This window comes from Oncorhynchus masou, chromosome 28 (assembly GCF_036934945.1).
Source record: "Oncorhynchus masou masou isolate Uvic2021 chromosome 28, UVic_Omas_1.1, whole genome shotgun sequence".
Lineage (NCBI taxonomy): Eukaryota > Metazoa > Chordata > Actinopteri > Salmoniformes > Salmonidae > Oncorhynchus > Oncorhynchus masou.
Genome location: NC_088239.1, coordinates 72,145,439 through 72,163,943, shown reverse-complemented (window position 1 = coordinate 72,163,943; position 18,505 = coordinate 72,145,439). Strand labels below are relative to the sequence as shown.

The 18,505-nt window shown below is 42.7% G+C and overlaps 1 protein-coding gene across 3 annotated transcripts; it reads left to right on the top strand.

Moving 5' to 3' along the window:
• Positions 1 to 1,481: 1,481 nt before the first annotated feature.
• Positions 1,482 to 18,269, top strand: st8sia5 (ST8 alpha-N-acetyl-neuraminide alpha-2,8-sialyltransferase 5). Of its 3 annotated transcripts, XM_064943173.1 has the most exons (9): positions 1,482 to 1,997; positions 6,291 to 6,398; positions 6,748 to 6,843; positions 10,166 to 10,258; positions 13,712 to 13,798; positions 14,841 to 14,985; positions 15,112 to 15,224; positions 15,399 to 15,491; positions 15,753 to 18,269. In XM_064943173.1, exons 1-9 carry the CDS (start codon positions 1,852 to 1,854, stop codon positions 16,213 to 16,215), a joined length of 1,344 nt encoding a protein of 447 aa, XP_064799245.1. In that variant the 5' UTR covers positions 1,482 to 1,851; the 3' UTR covers positions 16,216 to 18,269. The 3 variants fall into 3 exon arrangements, with proteins under 3 accessions (XP_064799245.1, XP_064799246.1, XP_064799247.1); XM_064943174.1 differs by lacking the exon at positions 6,748 to 6,843; XM_064943175.1 differs by lacking the exons at positions 6,291 to 6,398; positions 6,748 to 6,843.
• The last annotated feature ends 236 nt before the right edge of the window (positions 18,270 to 18,505 follow it).

Genomic DNA, 18,505 nt, shown 5'->3' with positions numbered 1-18,505 from the left:
GTCCATTCAACAACAGAGGGATACGACCCTTGTTTCAGCAGGATGTTGTATCTATACCTTATGTCATGCCTTATTGGAATGGATTTATTGATAATATCTGTTGGAAAAAAGTTTGGATGTTGCCACACACATACCTACTTGTTAACAAAATTAAGGAAGTTTCCTTTAAAATGATTCATAAATATTATCCTGCCAACCACTATATGAAGAAGTTTAAGGAAAACATCAACTCAAATGGCTCCTTTTGTAATGACCACCCAGAAACAGTTGTGCATCTTTTTGGGCATTGTATGTATGTAAGAAAACTGTGGCAAGACATCAGTAGGTTTGTAATTGAACACATTTATGAAGATTTTACACTATTGTGGAGAGATGTACTGTTTGGATTCTTTACATACAATAGAAATAAGCGGAATCATTTTTATGTAATTAATTTCATTATTCTTTTGGCCAAATTTCATATACACAAATGTAAATTTACAAACAGAAAACCACATTTTCGTACCCTACAAAAAGAAATTGAACTGTATTTTAAGACGGTTAAATGCTCTACTAACAAGAAAGCTGTTAGAATTGTAAGTATATGCATGTCCCTTAAGGTCCTTGTGTAATTGTAATGTGATATTGTACCCCCTATCTCGATTGTCTATTGTTTGTAATCTATGTATGCTTGTGTTCCCTCATGTGCTTTATGTATTGATTTGATATAAAAAAATAAAAAATAAAGTTCCTCTTGCTCTGCAAGGGCCGCGGCTTTTGTGAAGTGATGGGTAACGATGCTTCGTGGGAGGCAGTTGTTGATGTGTGCAGAGGGTCCCTGGTTCGAGCCCAGGTAGGGGCCAGGAGAGGGACGGAAGCTATACTGTTACATTTGGGAACATTTGCCCATTTATTTTCAGAGTTTCAAGTTGTAAAAATGTCTGAGAACTCTGCTGAATTCCTTAAATTGAAGGTCCACTAAATGAACCTAGGCTACTTAACCTTATTGGAAGTTGTTATATTATCATTAGTATTCTATTATCAGGTAAAAGCATATGCTTATTATTCATAATATCTCAAATATTTATTAGCTAATCATGGGCTCCCGAGTGGTGCAGTGGACTAAGGCTGCGTCATATCTGGCTGTGATTGGAAGTCCCATAGGGCTGCGCACAATTGATCCAGCGTTGGCCGTCATTATAAATAAGAATTTGTTCTTAACTGACTTGCCTGGTTAAATCAAATACAACTCATTCATTTGAATACGCTATGTTACAGCCATTGAATATGTCTTTGAGCGTTGAGGGACGGTAATGGCTAGCTCGGTCCACGTTATTAATATTAATCAGTGACTGAAATTTGCGCTACGTGATATTCACTTCCGAACCTGGAGAGAGCTCACAGCGTTGTAGAACGCCCCTCTGAATAACCGGGCGTGGTTTTTGCTTAACTGCGTTGGGCAAAAGAAAGAATTCCATCCATCTGCATTGCCTGCCATTGTCTGTCCAGCCTCTCGATCGAGCGCACCTCCCACTCGAGAGGTTATCGCCCTGATCTCAAAGACATGTCAGGCATTTTTGACGAAACATTTCATGTTTTGTGTACCATCAGCCTTGCAAAATACCAGAATATTTGTATTCTACAATTTCTAACCAAATCACTTTCCGTCCGTCCGGAATCGTAGCCTATATTTCTATGATTTATATAGGCCAATGAGATCAATGCTGTGACCGCAGCGAAGGATAGGTTAGTAAACATATCATAAAGACATTTGGACAATGTCCTCACGAATGCTTTCACGATAAACCCGTGTGCTTGATTCTGAATGCTGCGCCGAGAGAAGGCTAATTCTGGAGTTTTGGGCAACAGTGGATGCTGCGCCGAAGAATGGGATACTCCGACCCTACGTCGGGTAGAGATTTACTCGGCAATAGGTCGCTTTGTTTTATATTCATTTGCGCATTTGGACTGGTTACACTTTTACAACAGATTCTTTATGGCAAAAACTACATTAAAAGGTAAGCGCTGTGAAAAATATTCTACATGTAGCCTATAGGCCCAAGTCAAATAATTTGCCATTCATCTGAAGAGGAGGTTGCAAGACTCAATTGTTAACAATTGCATAATGTTGAAATGTAAGGGACAGCCTGATATTTTTCAATTTTGTGAAGCAAATGTCTCTGTTATTGTTATAATTGTAGGCCTATTAATACTGTCATTATTGTAATTCAGTGTAAATGTGGGAGTAGCCTAGTGGTTGTAGTATTTGCTGCATGAATGGGAAAATAAGCTAAATGGCTGAAAAGAACAATAGCAATCAACCTTCCATTTCCCAGTAGCATATTGACACTATTCTCATGATATTTCTGTTTGATATTTTTCTGAAAATGAAGCATCACATTCATGCCATACACAGTGCTCCAGCTGTTTATGGCAGTGTACTCCCTTTTATTTGATTTTGTCTTTGATTTTCAGCTGTACTGGTCATGCATCTTCTTACATAAGACTTGGATATCTGCTGATATCACAGTAAAAAACAAAAATTATCTCTTGATGCAGTTTATTGATCAGTATTTTCACTAAATGTGGATCATTTCTACATGTTAAGTCACAGGGTTATTGTCATATTTAATATTCGTTACTATCCTGTGAGCTTCAATGCACACACAGCCATGCACTGTTGCTGCAATGCATTCCTAAGATGTTTTGTAACACCTTTGCAACAGCAATATCTTTTCTAATAGGGATTAGACCTTTTCTTATGCAATATATTTTAGCTAGTAGCACCCATAGTGAAATATGTTATTATTAATCACTGGAAGGCATTGACTTCTGCATTATCCTCTGGGATGTTTTTCATTGTGAGACGAGCAGATGCTGAGAAGCAGAGATATTTTCATCTTCAGATAATTAACCCCCCCTCCCAAAATAAGAAAATAAGAACAATTGTCACACTAACCCCCCCCCCCCACCCCTTCAGACAGTGCATTATGACTTTGCCTTACAACAAACATACATGTGCTGCATTCTAACTGTGCCCCCCCTGCCCAAAGCCCCCTCACCTGTGTGTGTGTGTCCTGTGCGGACTACTCTGATGACATCCTATGGATTCATGGCATCCTGACACTATGGCTGAGATGGCATGAATCCAGCCCCAGCAATATCTCTATCTACCTATCTATCTGCCTTCCTGCACTGCACTCCTAGCACACCGACTGGAACAGAGGGGAATGGGCTACAGTCACAACGGACCCAGCCAGTGGGCAACAACGGCAGCCATTTTACTACCCAGTAACACAGAGAGAGAGAGAAAGTCTTGAAAATGATGTCACTGTGAGATATTCTCGCCCCCATGCTGAAATGATGACAACAAGCTAAAGTCGTTGCAACAGGTCCAACCCCTCCCAACACGTAGCCCAGCCAAACGATGCCTGAGTACATATGTCTCAATCTCATGAGATTCTCTCATGCCCCAGGATCTCAGTAAACCATCTTTGCAATTGGCCAAATTCTGTGGGTCTGGAAAAGTTAATACTAGAGACATTTAAGCTTCAATGCAATAATGACAGTTGCAGAGAGCACTATGTGAGAATAACCAGCAGCAAGTCCTCCATTACTCCAAGACTATTTAATATTTTTGCAGCTGTAGATAGAATTAAGCCATTTTGATCTTTTTAATTTTGCAGACTTTGTTTTACCCTCAATGATTTGGGTATGTCTAATATAATATTAAAATTGACAGGCCGTATGACTTTCAACTTTCGTCTCTCCCGAGCCCGTACGGGAGTTGTAGTGATGAGACAAGATAGTAGCTAGTTTGATAATAAGACGCTTAGAAAGAAAAATTGATAGACTCAACAGGATGGGAGCAATAGCTCTTTAATGTCTGTAGAATGACTTCACCAATATGTTTTTGTTTTTTTATTGAATTTTTAGCCTGTTTTTCTCCCCAATTTCATGGTATCCAATTGTTTACTAGCTACTATCTTGTCTCATCGCTACAACTCCCGTACGGGCTCGGGAGAGACGAAGGTTGAAGGTCATACATCCTCCGATACACAACCCAACCAAGCCACACTGCTTCTTAACACAGCGCGCATCCAACCCGGAAGCCAGCCGCACCAATGTGTCGGAGGAAACACTGTGCACCTGGCAACCTTGGTTAGCCACAGGAGTCGCTGGTGCGTGATAAGACAAGGATATCCCTACCGGCCACCCACTACCTAACCTGGACGACGCAATTGTGCGTCGCCTCACGGACCTCCCAGTCGCGGCTGGTTACAACAGAGCCTGGGCGTGAACCCAGAGTCTCTGGTTGCATAGCTGGCGCCCTTAACCACTGCGCCACCAGGGAGGCGACTTCAACAATATCAACACTGTCGTGTGACATCAGTGATTTTAATTAGGATGAAATGGTGGATCGGATAGGTCAGGTTCAGTATTTTTAGAAACCAAGTCAGCAGTTATTTTGTTGGGAAAGAAACTGTTTGGCCTTTTTAGAGACACTGCATCCCTCTGAAGCAGTGGCTGGTGGGAGGAGCATCAAACGTGGTTGTGTACGGTTCCATTTATTCCATTCCAGCTATTACAATGACCCGTCCTCCTATAGCTCCTCCCACCAGCCTCTACTGTGGATAATTGATGGTCTGCAGGTGTGCAGTGGCTGCACCCGCTGCATGGTTTCTTTAATTTAGGAGCATCACATAGAAGATCCAGAGCCCTTAAATCCATGTCCTGTTTTAGTGCACTCCACCCTGACTGCAACAGCCATGGGGGCGGTGTCATTGAGGTTTTTAAGTGGCTCCTGCAATAATGACATGTGGCCCAAAAAGCAGTGTTAATTTGATCACATAATGTGCTTACAGATAGGCTTTATGTGTAAGATTATTTGCCAGTACACTGTAGTGCTACATTGTGTTGTCCACCAGGCCTTAATGGACCAGAAACAAAGGATTAAATGCAAAATGGCATGAATGCTCAAATGGTTTTATTTAGATTCATGTTTTTTTTTCTTTGTGAGATGGGTCATGCCTTTACTCTACACATATGATGAATTAAATCAAACATGTCCCTTTTACGCAAAACAGTTAGTCTTTGAATTAAATCTTTTTGATTTCTTACGGGTTTGGATATTTGGATTTGCCTTATGCGATTTTGACAAAATCTGTTCAATCCACCCATGTTACTCAGGGAGGAGATGGAATCTGTCTAGTCTAGTAGGGGTCAGCGTTGTGGCCTGGGAGGGTACAGGTGCTATGCACCTTTCAATGTTGGTCTAAATGCCGCTTTTGTCTGTAAACCATTAAGTATCTTTCAGTTTGTCTGTTCTCTATGTAACCCCTTAACCATAAAATGTGGTTCAGATTTATATAATGCGTTGTGGTTTTTCAGATTGTGCATGAGCCTAATGGGCAAAAGTACTCTATAGGCTAACCTACAGAACTAAGATATTCTGCAGATTGGACAAACCACCCTGAAATGGTGACTGATTAGGGGTTTTAGACCTGTGTGAGACGACAGAGTTTTGTCAACTAACCTAAGTTTGACCTGTTTAACCACAATGAATGGACCAAGTGAAGCATCTTTATTTCATATCATAAAGAAACATAACAAATGATACACACTGTTTTAAACCCAAGTGTGTCTTCTGTTCCACTGCTCTGGAGCAGAGATAGCTGAGACATTAGTGCGTCTGCATTGCATGCCATTCTCAGATGTGAGGAATCGGCGCCAAGAACCACACCAGATGGCCAGACTCGTATGCACGTTGTTATTCAGTCTGAGCTTGGACTTATTTATCCCCTTCTGATTTTTTTTTTACACATTTTTGGTTGTGTAAAAAAATAAAAAAATAATCGCATTGTAGCCTATCATTATTCTTTGGTAAGATTTGACATACAAGGCACGTTTGTACATTTAATTATTTGCCCCTCTTCATTTTAATATTATGTAATCAATATGTGGTGACTGGGTGTTTTTATTAATTTATTACAAATGTGTTACTGAGTGCCACTTTCCCTTTTACACACTAGATGTGTCATCACTTCAACCACGCACACATTATCTAGGTTCATTCTAACCATGTTTGATTTGGTATACTAAGCCAAATGCTGATCCCTCTGTATGGTGTCTGTGTGTGCTTGCACAAATGTGCATTGTGTATAGGAGTGTGTGTGCGTTTGTGTACATACATGCACACATGGAAGTGTTTGTGTATCGGTCTGTGTGCGTCTCTATGTTTGGCTGACTGTTAGTTCTCAGGTACTTAACGCACAATAAACCCCAAATAAACTGACTAATTTTCTTAATAGTGCGCAACAGTTTAGCCGACTCAAAGGAGACGAGACAGGAAATTGGACCGGCCCTGTTAATTTCTCGGATGATGGATCTCTGAAGCCTGCCAGAAATGGGAAGAAAAGGTACATTTCCAACGTAATTGACTGACTGTACAACACCCCTGTGAGAAAAAGGGAAAAAAGAGAGATAGAGAGAGAACATGCCATTTCCTGCTGATGTCCCAGTCCCCTGCATGTGTGGCCTGGGCCTTAGAAGCCTCCATTCGTAATGCATAACCAGTATAACCAACCAATCTGCTGTACTAACTAACCAGTAGAGAGACGAAGTCAGCAACACATACTTAACTCTTTTTTTGCTTCTGCTTGTTTTGCATTTCTGAGGAATCCTGGTAGAGATGTTTGCAAGGGTGATGATGACACAGGACCCATTCACACTGACGTTTAACTAACTTACCTGTCTGCATGTTGACAGATGTTTCCGTCAGAATTTTCAGCCAGATTCACAGAGCTCCGTAATAGTCACACCCTGCCTAGCCGATATTAAGAAGAAAAAAAAACGCTCGCAAAGGTAGGCCAGTCTGAAGGCATTTTAAGTACTTTTACAAAAACCCAAGAATGCCTCTTTCTTTTTCATTGGTCTGAAAGGATTAAACTGTCATATATTTTCAGTGGTGGTTGCACTCCAGATTTGCTCTTGCATGTTGTCTGACCCCCCCCTTCCCTCCGTGACCCTCAAACCCTAACGCCCATCCCCCTGAGAAGCTGGTTGGACCACGGCTGCTCCTTGTACCTCTGTGTCCCATTCAGCATCCATCTCTCAAACGCCTTTCCTCCTCAAACTGTGTGTTCATGCGTTCTGCACAGCTCTGTGTGTATGTCATATACATAGTGGACACGTCTCTCTGTTCCCCTATCTCCTCTTCTCACATCTGCATCGTCTCTCTCTGCTACCTACCTGGATTACCTTTCCTTTTGTTTTCCTCTTATGAGAAGACAAAAATATGACACTTTCCCAGCAGGTCTCTGGCTTCAGTGCTTCGAGGACCTAATGTCACTAGGCGTGATAACACGCGGGTTATTAATAGGCCCTTTTCCATCTGACCATCCCTCACGGATGGCAGCCCGTGTGTCATGGATGATCTAAAATAACAATCAGTCTTCTCTTCTAGGCTACAATACTTATTCTGGTTTCATCATTAGAGTTTAACCAAATGAAGCTAAGATGTTACAGATCTCAGTCTAAATAGGAAATATGATAGGTATGTTTTACATAAGTTTTTTTTCAATAGAGACATGCTGCTCTAGGTCACTTCAGTATCTACTCAATAACAAGCCAATCCAAAATACACTGCATCATCAGCTTCATTTTTCCTTTCTCATTTTGATTTTGTCCCAGCATCTTGTTCAAATGCATTTTTCTGTAATGTCACCCATGTTGTCCTTTTTGTGTTTTTACCTCAATTAAATTTATTTCAACAGCCACATCAATCATGCTTACCACATCAGTCATATTTTTCACAAACATTCTCCACCTCATCCTATCTCACTGAGATAGTATTTGCTCTCCAAATTCATCCACTGGTGTTGTACATTTGTGATCACTGCCATCTTGGATTCAACTGATTTACCCCTCACCCAGCGGACAAAGTTTGATACGTGACATTTCTTTGGCTGTAAAAAGAATTCTGGTATGGTAGAGAAGACTTCATATAAGTAGATTACACCCAGGTAAAGACAACATGAAGATGTGATTGGAAAGACATTTTTTGGTTGTTATCTGGTCGTATAGCCAAATTACAACCAGATGGACATATTTTGATGGTTGGGTAAAAAAAACAACAGTACAAAATGTCATTGCAACCAGTTTTGCCCGCTGGGCAGCCACTCCCTCTGTCCCTCCAGTAGACAGAATTCCATTTGTTGGGAGTGACTGTAGTGAGAAACTCAACATCACCTATTTGCTATCTACTTTCAAAGATGCTTAGAATAGAAAGCACCTTCTCAATATGTATTAGGAGCCCTAAGTGTTCCACCGTTCCTGGTGCCCCTGAGGCTGACTCCACCAACCCAGGCGCCAGAGAGGGCAGCCCTTTCCAAAGCTTATACATGGATCAATAGCATTATCCATTACAAACCTATTTAAATACACCTAGAGGGAGATTTGACTCTCTCGTGTGGCTCTCCGCCTGGCCTGACAGGGATGCACAGATTTGGGTTTGTTTCTGCAGCTGGTGATGATGATCTCAAAAGAGAGGAGAAGGTGCGAAATGTTGGTCGAATCCTTTCTGTCATCTAAAATGACAACCATGTCTTCACTTTTCTTTAGTTTACTTCTCTTTATATGTCATTGTGTTTGTCTCAAATGTCACACAATCACTACCACCATATTAAACAGATGTTTTTATATTTTTGTTTTGTTTTATACCATTTCCTGTATAATGTTTCTTTATTTCCTTGTCCGAAACCTTTTGTTAAGAGGTTTTCAAGCCTCTCAAGCATGTAAAAGGTTGTATCTGTCCAATCAAGATTTCTTAATAAATATATATATATATATATGATAAGTATTTGTATAGTTCAATGAGGTGTAAATTCTTCTGAAATGGTTGGAATCTGAGTGAGAATGATGACTGTGTACAGTATGTACATGATAATTGTGTATGCATGTGCATGTATATGTGTATGTATGTGGGTGTGCTTTTCATACCAGATAGGTAATAAGTACAAATGTAGGACCAACCGATTTTCATGTGATCTTCCTCAGTTTTATTTCTACATGCAAAGAGATCTGTAGAAAAACGAGACTACGCTATGGTTAGTCCGCACAGGGACTGATGAACTCAGGCTACCCAGCAAGCAACATGTAGCACATGAAGTCTTAAAGATGTAATGTTCTTGTTGTAAACTGGTGGAGAACACATCTTATAACCAGAGTACAACAAATTGGTCTTTGTTACAACTGGATAAAGACGCCCCTTTCGTGACAAGACCAAGCCATCATGGGAAAGATGTCATATTTTGGTTGTTATCTGGTCAGATAATCAGATCTAATACAACCAGACAAAGAGGCCTTCTTGGTTGTTCAAAAGACATGGAAAATAAAAACTGTGTGCAACTTGACTATAGCGGCATAAGAGACGTCCTAATGACGCCGTTGTAGCCAGTTGTGCCATGTGGGTAAGTTTTCTGTGTCTGCCCTATGCAGTCAAACAGCCTCCCCATTATTCGCCATTGGCATCATACAATAGTCATTTGTCATACTGTACAGTTGTGCAGTTCACTCAAACCAACATACTGTACATGTCACAAGACACAGACACACCTCCATGATAAAGGTTGTGCGTTCTAGGTGCTCCTGCCATCAAGATCTGGTCATATTTTCTCACAATTTACCAAAAGGTTTTTCTACCCCCACCCCCCTTTCTCACTATGTATTTCACACTTTTTGTTGTTTACAATGACTCTTGTTTTTTGTTGAGAGAATGTCAGTGTTAATTGTTGTTCCCCATGTCAAGTCCAAATTCCCATGTCAAAATACAATAATGAATGTTTAAAATCTGAAAACAAAACAGAGAAATTGTGTCACTTTCTGTTTTGTCACCAACTTTGGTAGTTGGTGACAAAAAAGTGTCCAGGATACATACTGTGGGTCCCCTACCCATAGGAATGATATCACACCTGCCACTCAACTCACAACAATGACTTTACATTAAAGATTAATAATAATAATACCTTTTAAAGTATAGCCAATTGTAATGGAATACAGTTAAGTGTATCACAATTTATCAAATATTTTCCCGAACCCACTGTGCTATGTGTTTTGTGGCTCAGTCTGTTCCATATTATTGTTGATTATTGTGTAATCGTTATGTTGACTGTGACAATCCCTCCAGGTATCTGGATTCATACGATGGATCCTATGACTACAACTCCACTGCATGTAAAGAGCTCAGACAGGAGATTATGGATGTCAAAGTCCTGACCATGTGAGTGTGTCACCTGTGTGAGGAATGCAGGGATGGGCAGATATGGTCCTCCAGGGCCTGTGTGTCTTGCTGGTTTGTGTTCTTTCTGAAATAAGTTTCTAATTTAGATCTTAGATGAAACAACAAAGCCTGTGCACTCAGTTCCAACATTCAGGCCCATCTCTTGTTCTTTGATTTGTTGCTGTTGTTGTAAAGAATGATTTGATGATAGTGTGGTAGATACGGACAAATAAGATGGATGGGAAAGTGGTCCAGATTGGCCTTGAGCTGCTGTCGCCATGGAGATGTACAATCAGCAGCAGCAGCTCTACCTCTGGTGCAGACTCCGGCACAGGCCTACATGTTACTGAGACTGTTCCACACAGTCCTACATGTTCTTGAGGCTGTTCCGCACAGGCCTACGTGTTCTTGAGGCTGTTCCACACAGGCCTACGTGTTCTGGAGGCTGTTCAGCACAGGCCAACATGTTCCTAAGACTGTTCCACACAGGCCTACGTGTTCTTAAGACTGTTCCACACAGGCCTACATGTTACTGAGACTGTTCCACACAGGCCTACGTGTTCTGGAGGCTGTTCAGCACAGGCCTACATGTTCCTAAGACTGTTCCACACAGTCCTACATGTTCTTGAGGCTGTTCCACACAGGCCTACGTGTTCTGGAAGCTGTTCAGCACAGGCCTACGTGTTCTTAAGACTGTTCCGCACAGGCCTACGTGTTACTGAGACTGTTCCACACAGGCCTACGTGTTATTGAGACTGTTCCACACAGTCCTACATGTTCTTGAGGCTGTTCCACACAGGCCTACGTGTTCTGGAGGCTGTTCAGCACAGGCCTACATGTTCCTAAGACTGTTCCACACAGGCCTACGTGTTCTTAAGACTGTTCCACACAGGCCTACATGTTACTGAGACTGTTCCACACAGGCCTACGTGTTCTGGAGGCTGTTCAGCACAGGCCTACATGTTCCTAAGACTGTTCCACACAGTCCTACATGTTCTTGAGGCTGTTCCACACAGGCCTACGTGTTCTGGAGGCTGTTCAGCACAGGCCTACGTGTTACTGAGACTGTTCCACACAGGCCTACGTGTTATTGAGACTGTTCCACACAGTCCTACATGTTCTTGAGGCTGTTCCACACAGGCCTACGTGTTCTGGAGGCTGTTCAGCACAGGCCTACGTGTTCTTAAGACTGTTCCGCACAGGCCTACGTGTTACTGAGACTGTTCCACACAGGCCTACGTGTTATTGAGACTGTTCCACACAGGCCTACGTGTTGAGACTGTTCCACACAGGCCTACGTGTTATTGAGGCTGTTCCACACCGGCCTACGTGTTATTGAGGCTGTTCCACACCGGCCTACGTGTTATTGAGACTGTTCCACACAGACCTACGTGTTATTGAGACTGTTCCACACAGGCCTACGTGTTATTGAGGCTGTTCCACACAGGCCTACGTGTTCTTGAGGCTGTTCCACACCGGCCTACGTGTTATTGAGACTGTTCCACACAGGCCTACGTGTTATTGAGACTGTTCCACACAGGCCTACGTGTTATTGAGGCTGTTCCACACAGGCCTACGTGTTATTGAGGCTGTTCCACACAGGCCTACGTGTTATTGAGGCGGTTCCACACAGGCCTACGTGTTATTGAGGCTGTTCCACACAGGCCTACGTGTTCTTGAGGCTGTTCCACACAGGCCTACGTGTTCTTGAGGCTGTTCCACACAGGCCTACGTGTTCTTGAGGCTGTTCCACACAGGCCTACGTGTTCTTGAGGCTGTTCCACACAGGCCTACGTGTTCTTGAGGCTGTTCCACACAGGCCTACGTGTTCTTGAGGCTGTTCCACACAGGCCTACGTGTTCTTGAGGCTGTTCCACACAGGCCTACGTGTTCTTGAGGCTGTTCCACACAGGCCTACGTGTTCTTGAGGCTGTTCCACACAGGCCTACGTGTTCTTGAGGCTGTTCCACACAGGCCTACGTGTTCTTGAGGCTGTTCCACACAGGCCTACGTGTTCTTGAGGCTGTTCCACACAGGCCTACGTGTTCTTGAGGCTGTTCCACACAGGCCTACGTGTTCTTGAGGCTGTTCCACACAGGCCTACGTGTTCTTGAGGCTGTTCCACACAGGCCTACGTGTTCTTGAGGCTGTTCCACACCGGCCTACGTGTTATTGAGGCTGTTTCACACAGGCCTACGTGTTATTGAGGCTGTTCCACACAGGCCTACGTGTTCTTGAGGCTGTTCCACACAGGCCTACGTGTTATTGAGGCTGTTCCACACAGGCCTACGTGTTCTTGAGGCTGTTCCACACAGGCCTACGTGTTCTTGAGGCTGTTCCACACCGTCCTACGTGTTCTTGAGGCTGTTCCAGCTAGTTATCACACCTGTAAGAGGAGCTTGCTGAGGGGCAGTGTGCCAGGCAGCAGACAGACAGACAACTGCCCATGGCTCTGCCAGCAGTGACAGTACAGTGACTGGCTTTCATTACACTACATCAAGCCCTCTGGTGTTTTACCTCCCTGAGCAAGTCAAATGCCACAATCATCAAGGGGGAATGTCATTTCAAGGGGAGCTATTCAGAGACCTATTTCTGGCTATCACCATCTTCTCCTCAAGACGGTGGACTCAAGGCATCAGTCAGAGGGAGTGCCTGGGCACAATGCTAATCCCAGAGCCACAAAATCCAGTGTCATTCTCATGTTACACCTCAGCACGTGTTTAATATTCATATTATAGAGCAGAGTCACGTAGCATGCGGCAGTGTAGCTCCATGCAGCCCCGTCCCCCTGTTGGTCAGTTTTATATACCTGTGCAGTTTCCACCCCCTCATTGTGACCATATACTGAACCTACACTGAGTGTACAAAACATTTAAGATCAGCTGCTCTTTCCATGACATAGACTGACTAGGTGACTTCAGGTGAAAGCTATGATGTAGATGAAGGGGAGTAGACAGGTTAAAGCTGGATTTTTAAGCCTTGAGACAACTGAGACATGGATTGTGTGTGTGCCATTCAGAGGGTGAATGGGCAAGACAAAAGATTTGTGTCTTTTAAACGGGGTATGGTAGTAGGTGCCAGACGCACTGGTTTGTGTCAAGAACTCCAGCGCTGCTGGGTTTTTCACGCTCAACAGTTTCCCATGCGTATCACGAATGGTCCACCACCCAAAGGACATCCAGCCAACTTAACACAACTGTGGGAAGCATTGGAGTCAACATGGGCCAGCATCCCTGTGGAACGCTTTCGACACTTTGTAGATTCCATGCCCCAATAAATTGAGGCTGTTATGAGAGCAAAAGTGGGTGCAACTCAATATTAGGAAGGTGTCCTTAGTGTTTTATACACTCAGTGTCAGGTATAGGACCATTTCCTTAATCTTAAACATACATGGATCACTTGACTCTTCTCTTTGTCTGTTTTTTATGTGGGGTTTCCCTGGCTGTCTGCCAGGGTGAAGACATCGGAGCTGTTTGAGAGATGGAGAAACCTGCAGGTGTGCAAGTGGCAGCAGAACATGGTGGAGACTAACAACTTCAAGTAAGCACAATTGACCCTCAAGGCATTACAGAGATTGCGTTATTAATGGTCTTCTACCGTACATCACACACATTAGCCTCCTCCTTTGTTGTACTTCTACTCATTATCAACCCGATCCATCTCCATCTAGTTTGACTAGCATTGCAAAATTCCAGGAACTAGTTTTCAATAAAAAGGAATCAGTAGGTAATATGCAGGATATCCGGAATACTCCAAGTCCTATTATTCCACATTTAGTTCTATCATCAGAGCGACACATGTCCTTTTATTCCACATTTAGTTCTATCATCAGAGCGACACGTCCTATTATTCCACATTTAGTTCTATCATCAGAGCGACACATGTCCTTTTATTCCACATTTAGTTCTATCATCAGAGCGACACGTCCTATTATTCCACATTTAGTTCTATCATCAGAGCGACACATGTCCTTTTATTCCACATTTAGTTCTATCATCAGAGCGACACATGTCCTATTATTCCACATTTAGTTCTATCATCAGAGCGACACAGCAAGTAGCTGAATGCTTTTCATGATTAGTAAGCCTACGCTGGTTGGACAAAAAGTACATTTAGTCCAATGTTCCCCCACATTTTTTTGGCACTGAGCAAATTTCAGGTCTGCTGAGCACAACTTGAACGTTGTGAAAATTCTGTGCAACTTCCAGCGCACATTTACTGTGAACACTGAGGCTGTACCCGCTTTAAGTTACAGTTTCAGACACTGATCAAGTAGGGTACTGTGGCTATTTGATCATAATGTAGGCCTACCAGAGTGGCCTACCATCAAAAACAACAGAGAAAATGCATCCCATAACATTTTAACACGACAATAGCTGTTCTATATAGAGAGAGACATCTGAGCAATCTTTATTGTGTGACTCTAACCCAACTTCTAGAGATACTTTCTATTGCAGGGGTGCAACGTTCTGTTCCTTAAGGACCAGGCCTGCTGTGTTGCTTGTTTCTCCAGCAGCCTTGTTCGACTACAGTTTGTTTGGATCCGACAGGAACTCCGTCCTTCTTTTGTTCTCTCCACTAGGATGTCTCTGTCGCGTTGCTGTAATGCACCCTCCTTCTTGTTCACCACCAAGAGGAACACCCCAGCAGGCACCAAGCTGAGGTATGAGGTGGACACCAGTGGCATCCTGCCCATCACTACTGAGGTCTTTAAGATGTTCCCCGACGTAAGTGTTCCAACTATAACGATATATAGTATAGCATCCTGTAAGACTACCTGTCATCCATGCATCCAATGCTATACCTCCCACCCTAAAGTGATGGAACTGACACGGGTTCTGTTTCATTTAAAGGACATGCCGTACTCCAAGTCCCAGTTCAAGAAATGTGCTGTTGTTGGAAACGGAGGAATCATCAAGAACAGCAAATGTGGGAAGGAAATTGACTCAGCAGATTTTGTGTTTAGGTACACAGCATCTTCATCCCGTAGTGCTGAAAATATTTACCAGCATCACTTGAGCTGATTTATTTTGGTCTGCAGATTTCACATGGCAAGATCTAGTATTGAACTACTGTCAATCTGCTCAGGTCTTCTCAGAATCTGCATTGAATAATGTGAATAATTCTCCTTCCTTCAAAGATGCAACATACCACCCATCAGCGAGAAGTATTCTGCTGATGTGGGCTCCAAAACAGATCTGGTGACGATTAATCCAAGTATTATAACAGAGAGGTACTGTAGGTTATGTCACCAAAAAAGTGTATTGCCATTAACATTACATTGTCATTGTGCCACACACATACACACAGACAGACAGAACATCTAGACTTGAAACGTATTAACGGAGGCAGTTACAATGGGTGTGCACTTAGTGAAATGTAATGTTGGGGCACAGAGCTGCAGCACTCACATCTGCCCCTCTCAAACACACACCCCCTTTCCCTCCCTCCTTTTAAACACGATTCACTTACCTCGACTCTCCTCCTCCACCAGGTTCCAGAAGCTAGAGAAGTGGCGGCGGCCATTTTATGAGGTTCTTCAGAACTATGAGAACTCGTCGGTGGTCCTACCCGCCTTCTACAACACGCGTAACACTGATGTCTCCTTCCGAGTAAAGTACATGTTGGACGACTTTGACTCCCAGAGGGGTGTGTTCTTCTTCCATCCTCAGTACCTACTCAACGTCCAGCGCTTCTGGGGTGTCCAGGGTGTCCGCGCCAAACGCCTCAGCAGCGGCCTCATGCTGGTCACCGCCGCCATGGAACTGTGCGAGGAGGTCCACCTCTATGGCTTCTGGGCATTTCCCATGAACCCCTCGGGCATCTTCATCACGCACCATTACTACGACAACGTCAAGCCCCGCCCCGGGTTCCACGCTATGCCCCACGAGATCTTTAACTTCCTGCACATGCACACGCGAGGCATCCTCCATGTACACTCGGGAGCCTGCACGTGATTGTGAACCAGAGTCACGCCCACACCGCAATGTATCGTGGGGAGTCACCATTTGTTTTTGTCTGTTGTCTGTCACCATCTGTTTTTGTCTGTTGTACGTTTTTCATATCTTAATTGAAAGGTACAATATTTTTTATCTTACAGTTGACAAGAGCCTTTTAAACTCGCACCATATATCTGGGCTCTCTACAGTAGCTCCATGAACTGGAGGTTGCTTGCTTTAATGCAAACACTGTCTACTTAATGTGTTTCTTACTCTCTTGCTGAATAAGCAACTCCAATGACCGCCGGTATTTCTGATTCTGTTAATGTAGGTTGCTTGTTTTAATGTAAAGTGGTCTTTCCTAGTGATGTCGTTTTTGTGAAATCTTAGTGGCTCGGTGGTACTACTGCTGTACAGATTTGAACTCAACGTTGCACAAGTATTTACACTGATATAGGGCCACTCTGTGTGTCCCTCACCTCCTCCTATACCTTGTCTTTGCCACTTCCTGTGTTATGATTCCCACCCATCTATGTGCTATCTTTCTCAGACACTGTGGGTGAGGCAGCTTTTATGTATGTCTGTGTAAAAAGCCTGAACACTATTGATGTTGTCGCAAATCCAAAATATATCTTCAAAGATCCAACAGTTCAACTTTCTGTTGTCCAGCTACATTAACCTGTTTTACATGGGTAAATATTTCATATAAAACACTGTTAACACTCCTGACCAGAGATGACCTTTTTCACAGGTCCACTTTCTTCTGTATAACTAACTTGCCAAAAGCTGGAATATATCCTTGGATATTATTGATGTGAAATGGTGGTGTTTTAATTGCTCGCTGTTTTTGGACAAAGGCCAGATGATTAATATTTTATAATCTCCACCACCATAGTAAAATCTCTGACCTCCAGAACAGACAGTCCGAGTCACTCTGCATGGCCAGGAGTGTTTCCTCACCTTGGGACCTGACTGGGAACACTCTAGGTCCTAGTTGTAGCCTATATTATGTTATAGCCTGTAACTAGGGCTTTGAGGTTTTCCTGGTCAGGTCACATAGTAAAAAAAAAGATACCCTGGCCCTAGTTATTGGGTACTGTTGAGCAATCTGATTTGTCGCTGTCATTCATGTCTTAAAACCACGCTGCCTTACTGTACAAATCCTCTCAGATATGCAATTCACCCCTGCATCACTTATCTAACGGATGATCATATCAAACAAACTCTTGGTCTTACTGTCTGCTGACAGTGTAACCTCATTAAGAAAAGGCTCACTTCTGCTGTTGAAATGACTTAATATTCTATAATTACTGTAAAATAGAATTCCATTTGCATACTCGTGATGCTGTGCATGATGATACTGTATTATTTGCTTTGTGTGTGCCTGCAACCACCACTGAAATATGTTTACAATGATCAGCTTCTGCTAAAGCTCCCAGTGCACGGCGAGAGATGGAACCTTTTACATCACCGAACCTTGAATAGATTTTAAAAGAGAATTGAGTGATGGATGCACTTTTTCACAGATGATGGAAAGGAATGACTATTATCGGCCCGTTTTGAAATAAGATAATTATTGTCACTGCATCGTGTCATTTTCCCTTTGTGACAATGTACCCTTGAAAGCATTGTGGATCTCGGCCTTGGAATGCTGTATGTTTCTATTAATATTTATTGTGTTTAACTGTGACAGAGAAGAGGAACGTTGCTGACTGAACTGAAAACATAGGACCGTTCTTCTGTACATGCAATGCCCCAAATTACCATGATATTTAAAAGACATTACTCCTAAAAAATGTGGACGATTCTTTCACCTGTAACTCAGTCACACAGATTGTGTGTAAAAGACAAAATGCACAAGGTACATCTATTCAATCTGTATGAGCACATTAAACCTTTTCAGTTTGACTCGGAATCACAAAATATCATACATTTTATAGAGTAAAAAACGAACTAAGAAGAATTGGTCTGAAAATGAATGGATAGAATGAATACAGCTTGAACAGTGATACAAAACCGATATTCTGGATCATCTTTATATTGTGTCTGTAAATAAACTTGTTTGGCTTTTCTGCTTGTCTTGCTCATTTTGTTTCTATATATAAACATCTGATCTACACAGATCTACACAATCTGGATTTTGGTCAGGCATTTTTCTCAACCAATCATTTTAACCCTCCAATCACCACACAGCCAAAATCTACTGTACTAACACTGCAAATGGGAAACGCAGCATAGCATTATAGGCAATTGAATACACCCACTGAGCACAGACGTCAATTCAGCTTGTATTCCACATTGGTTCAAT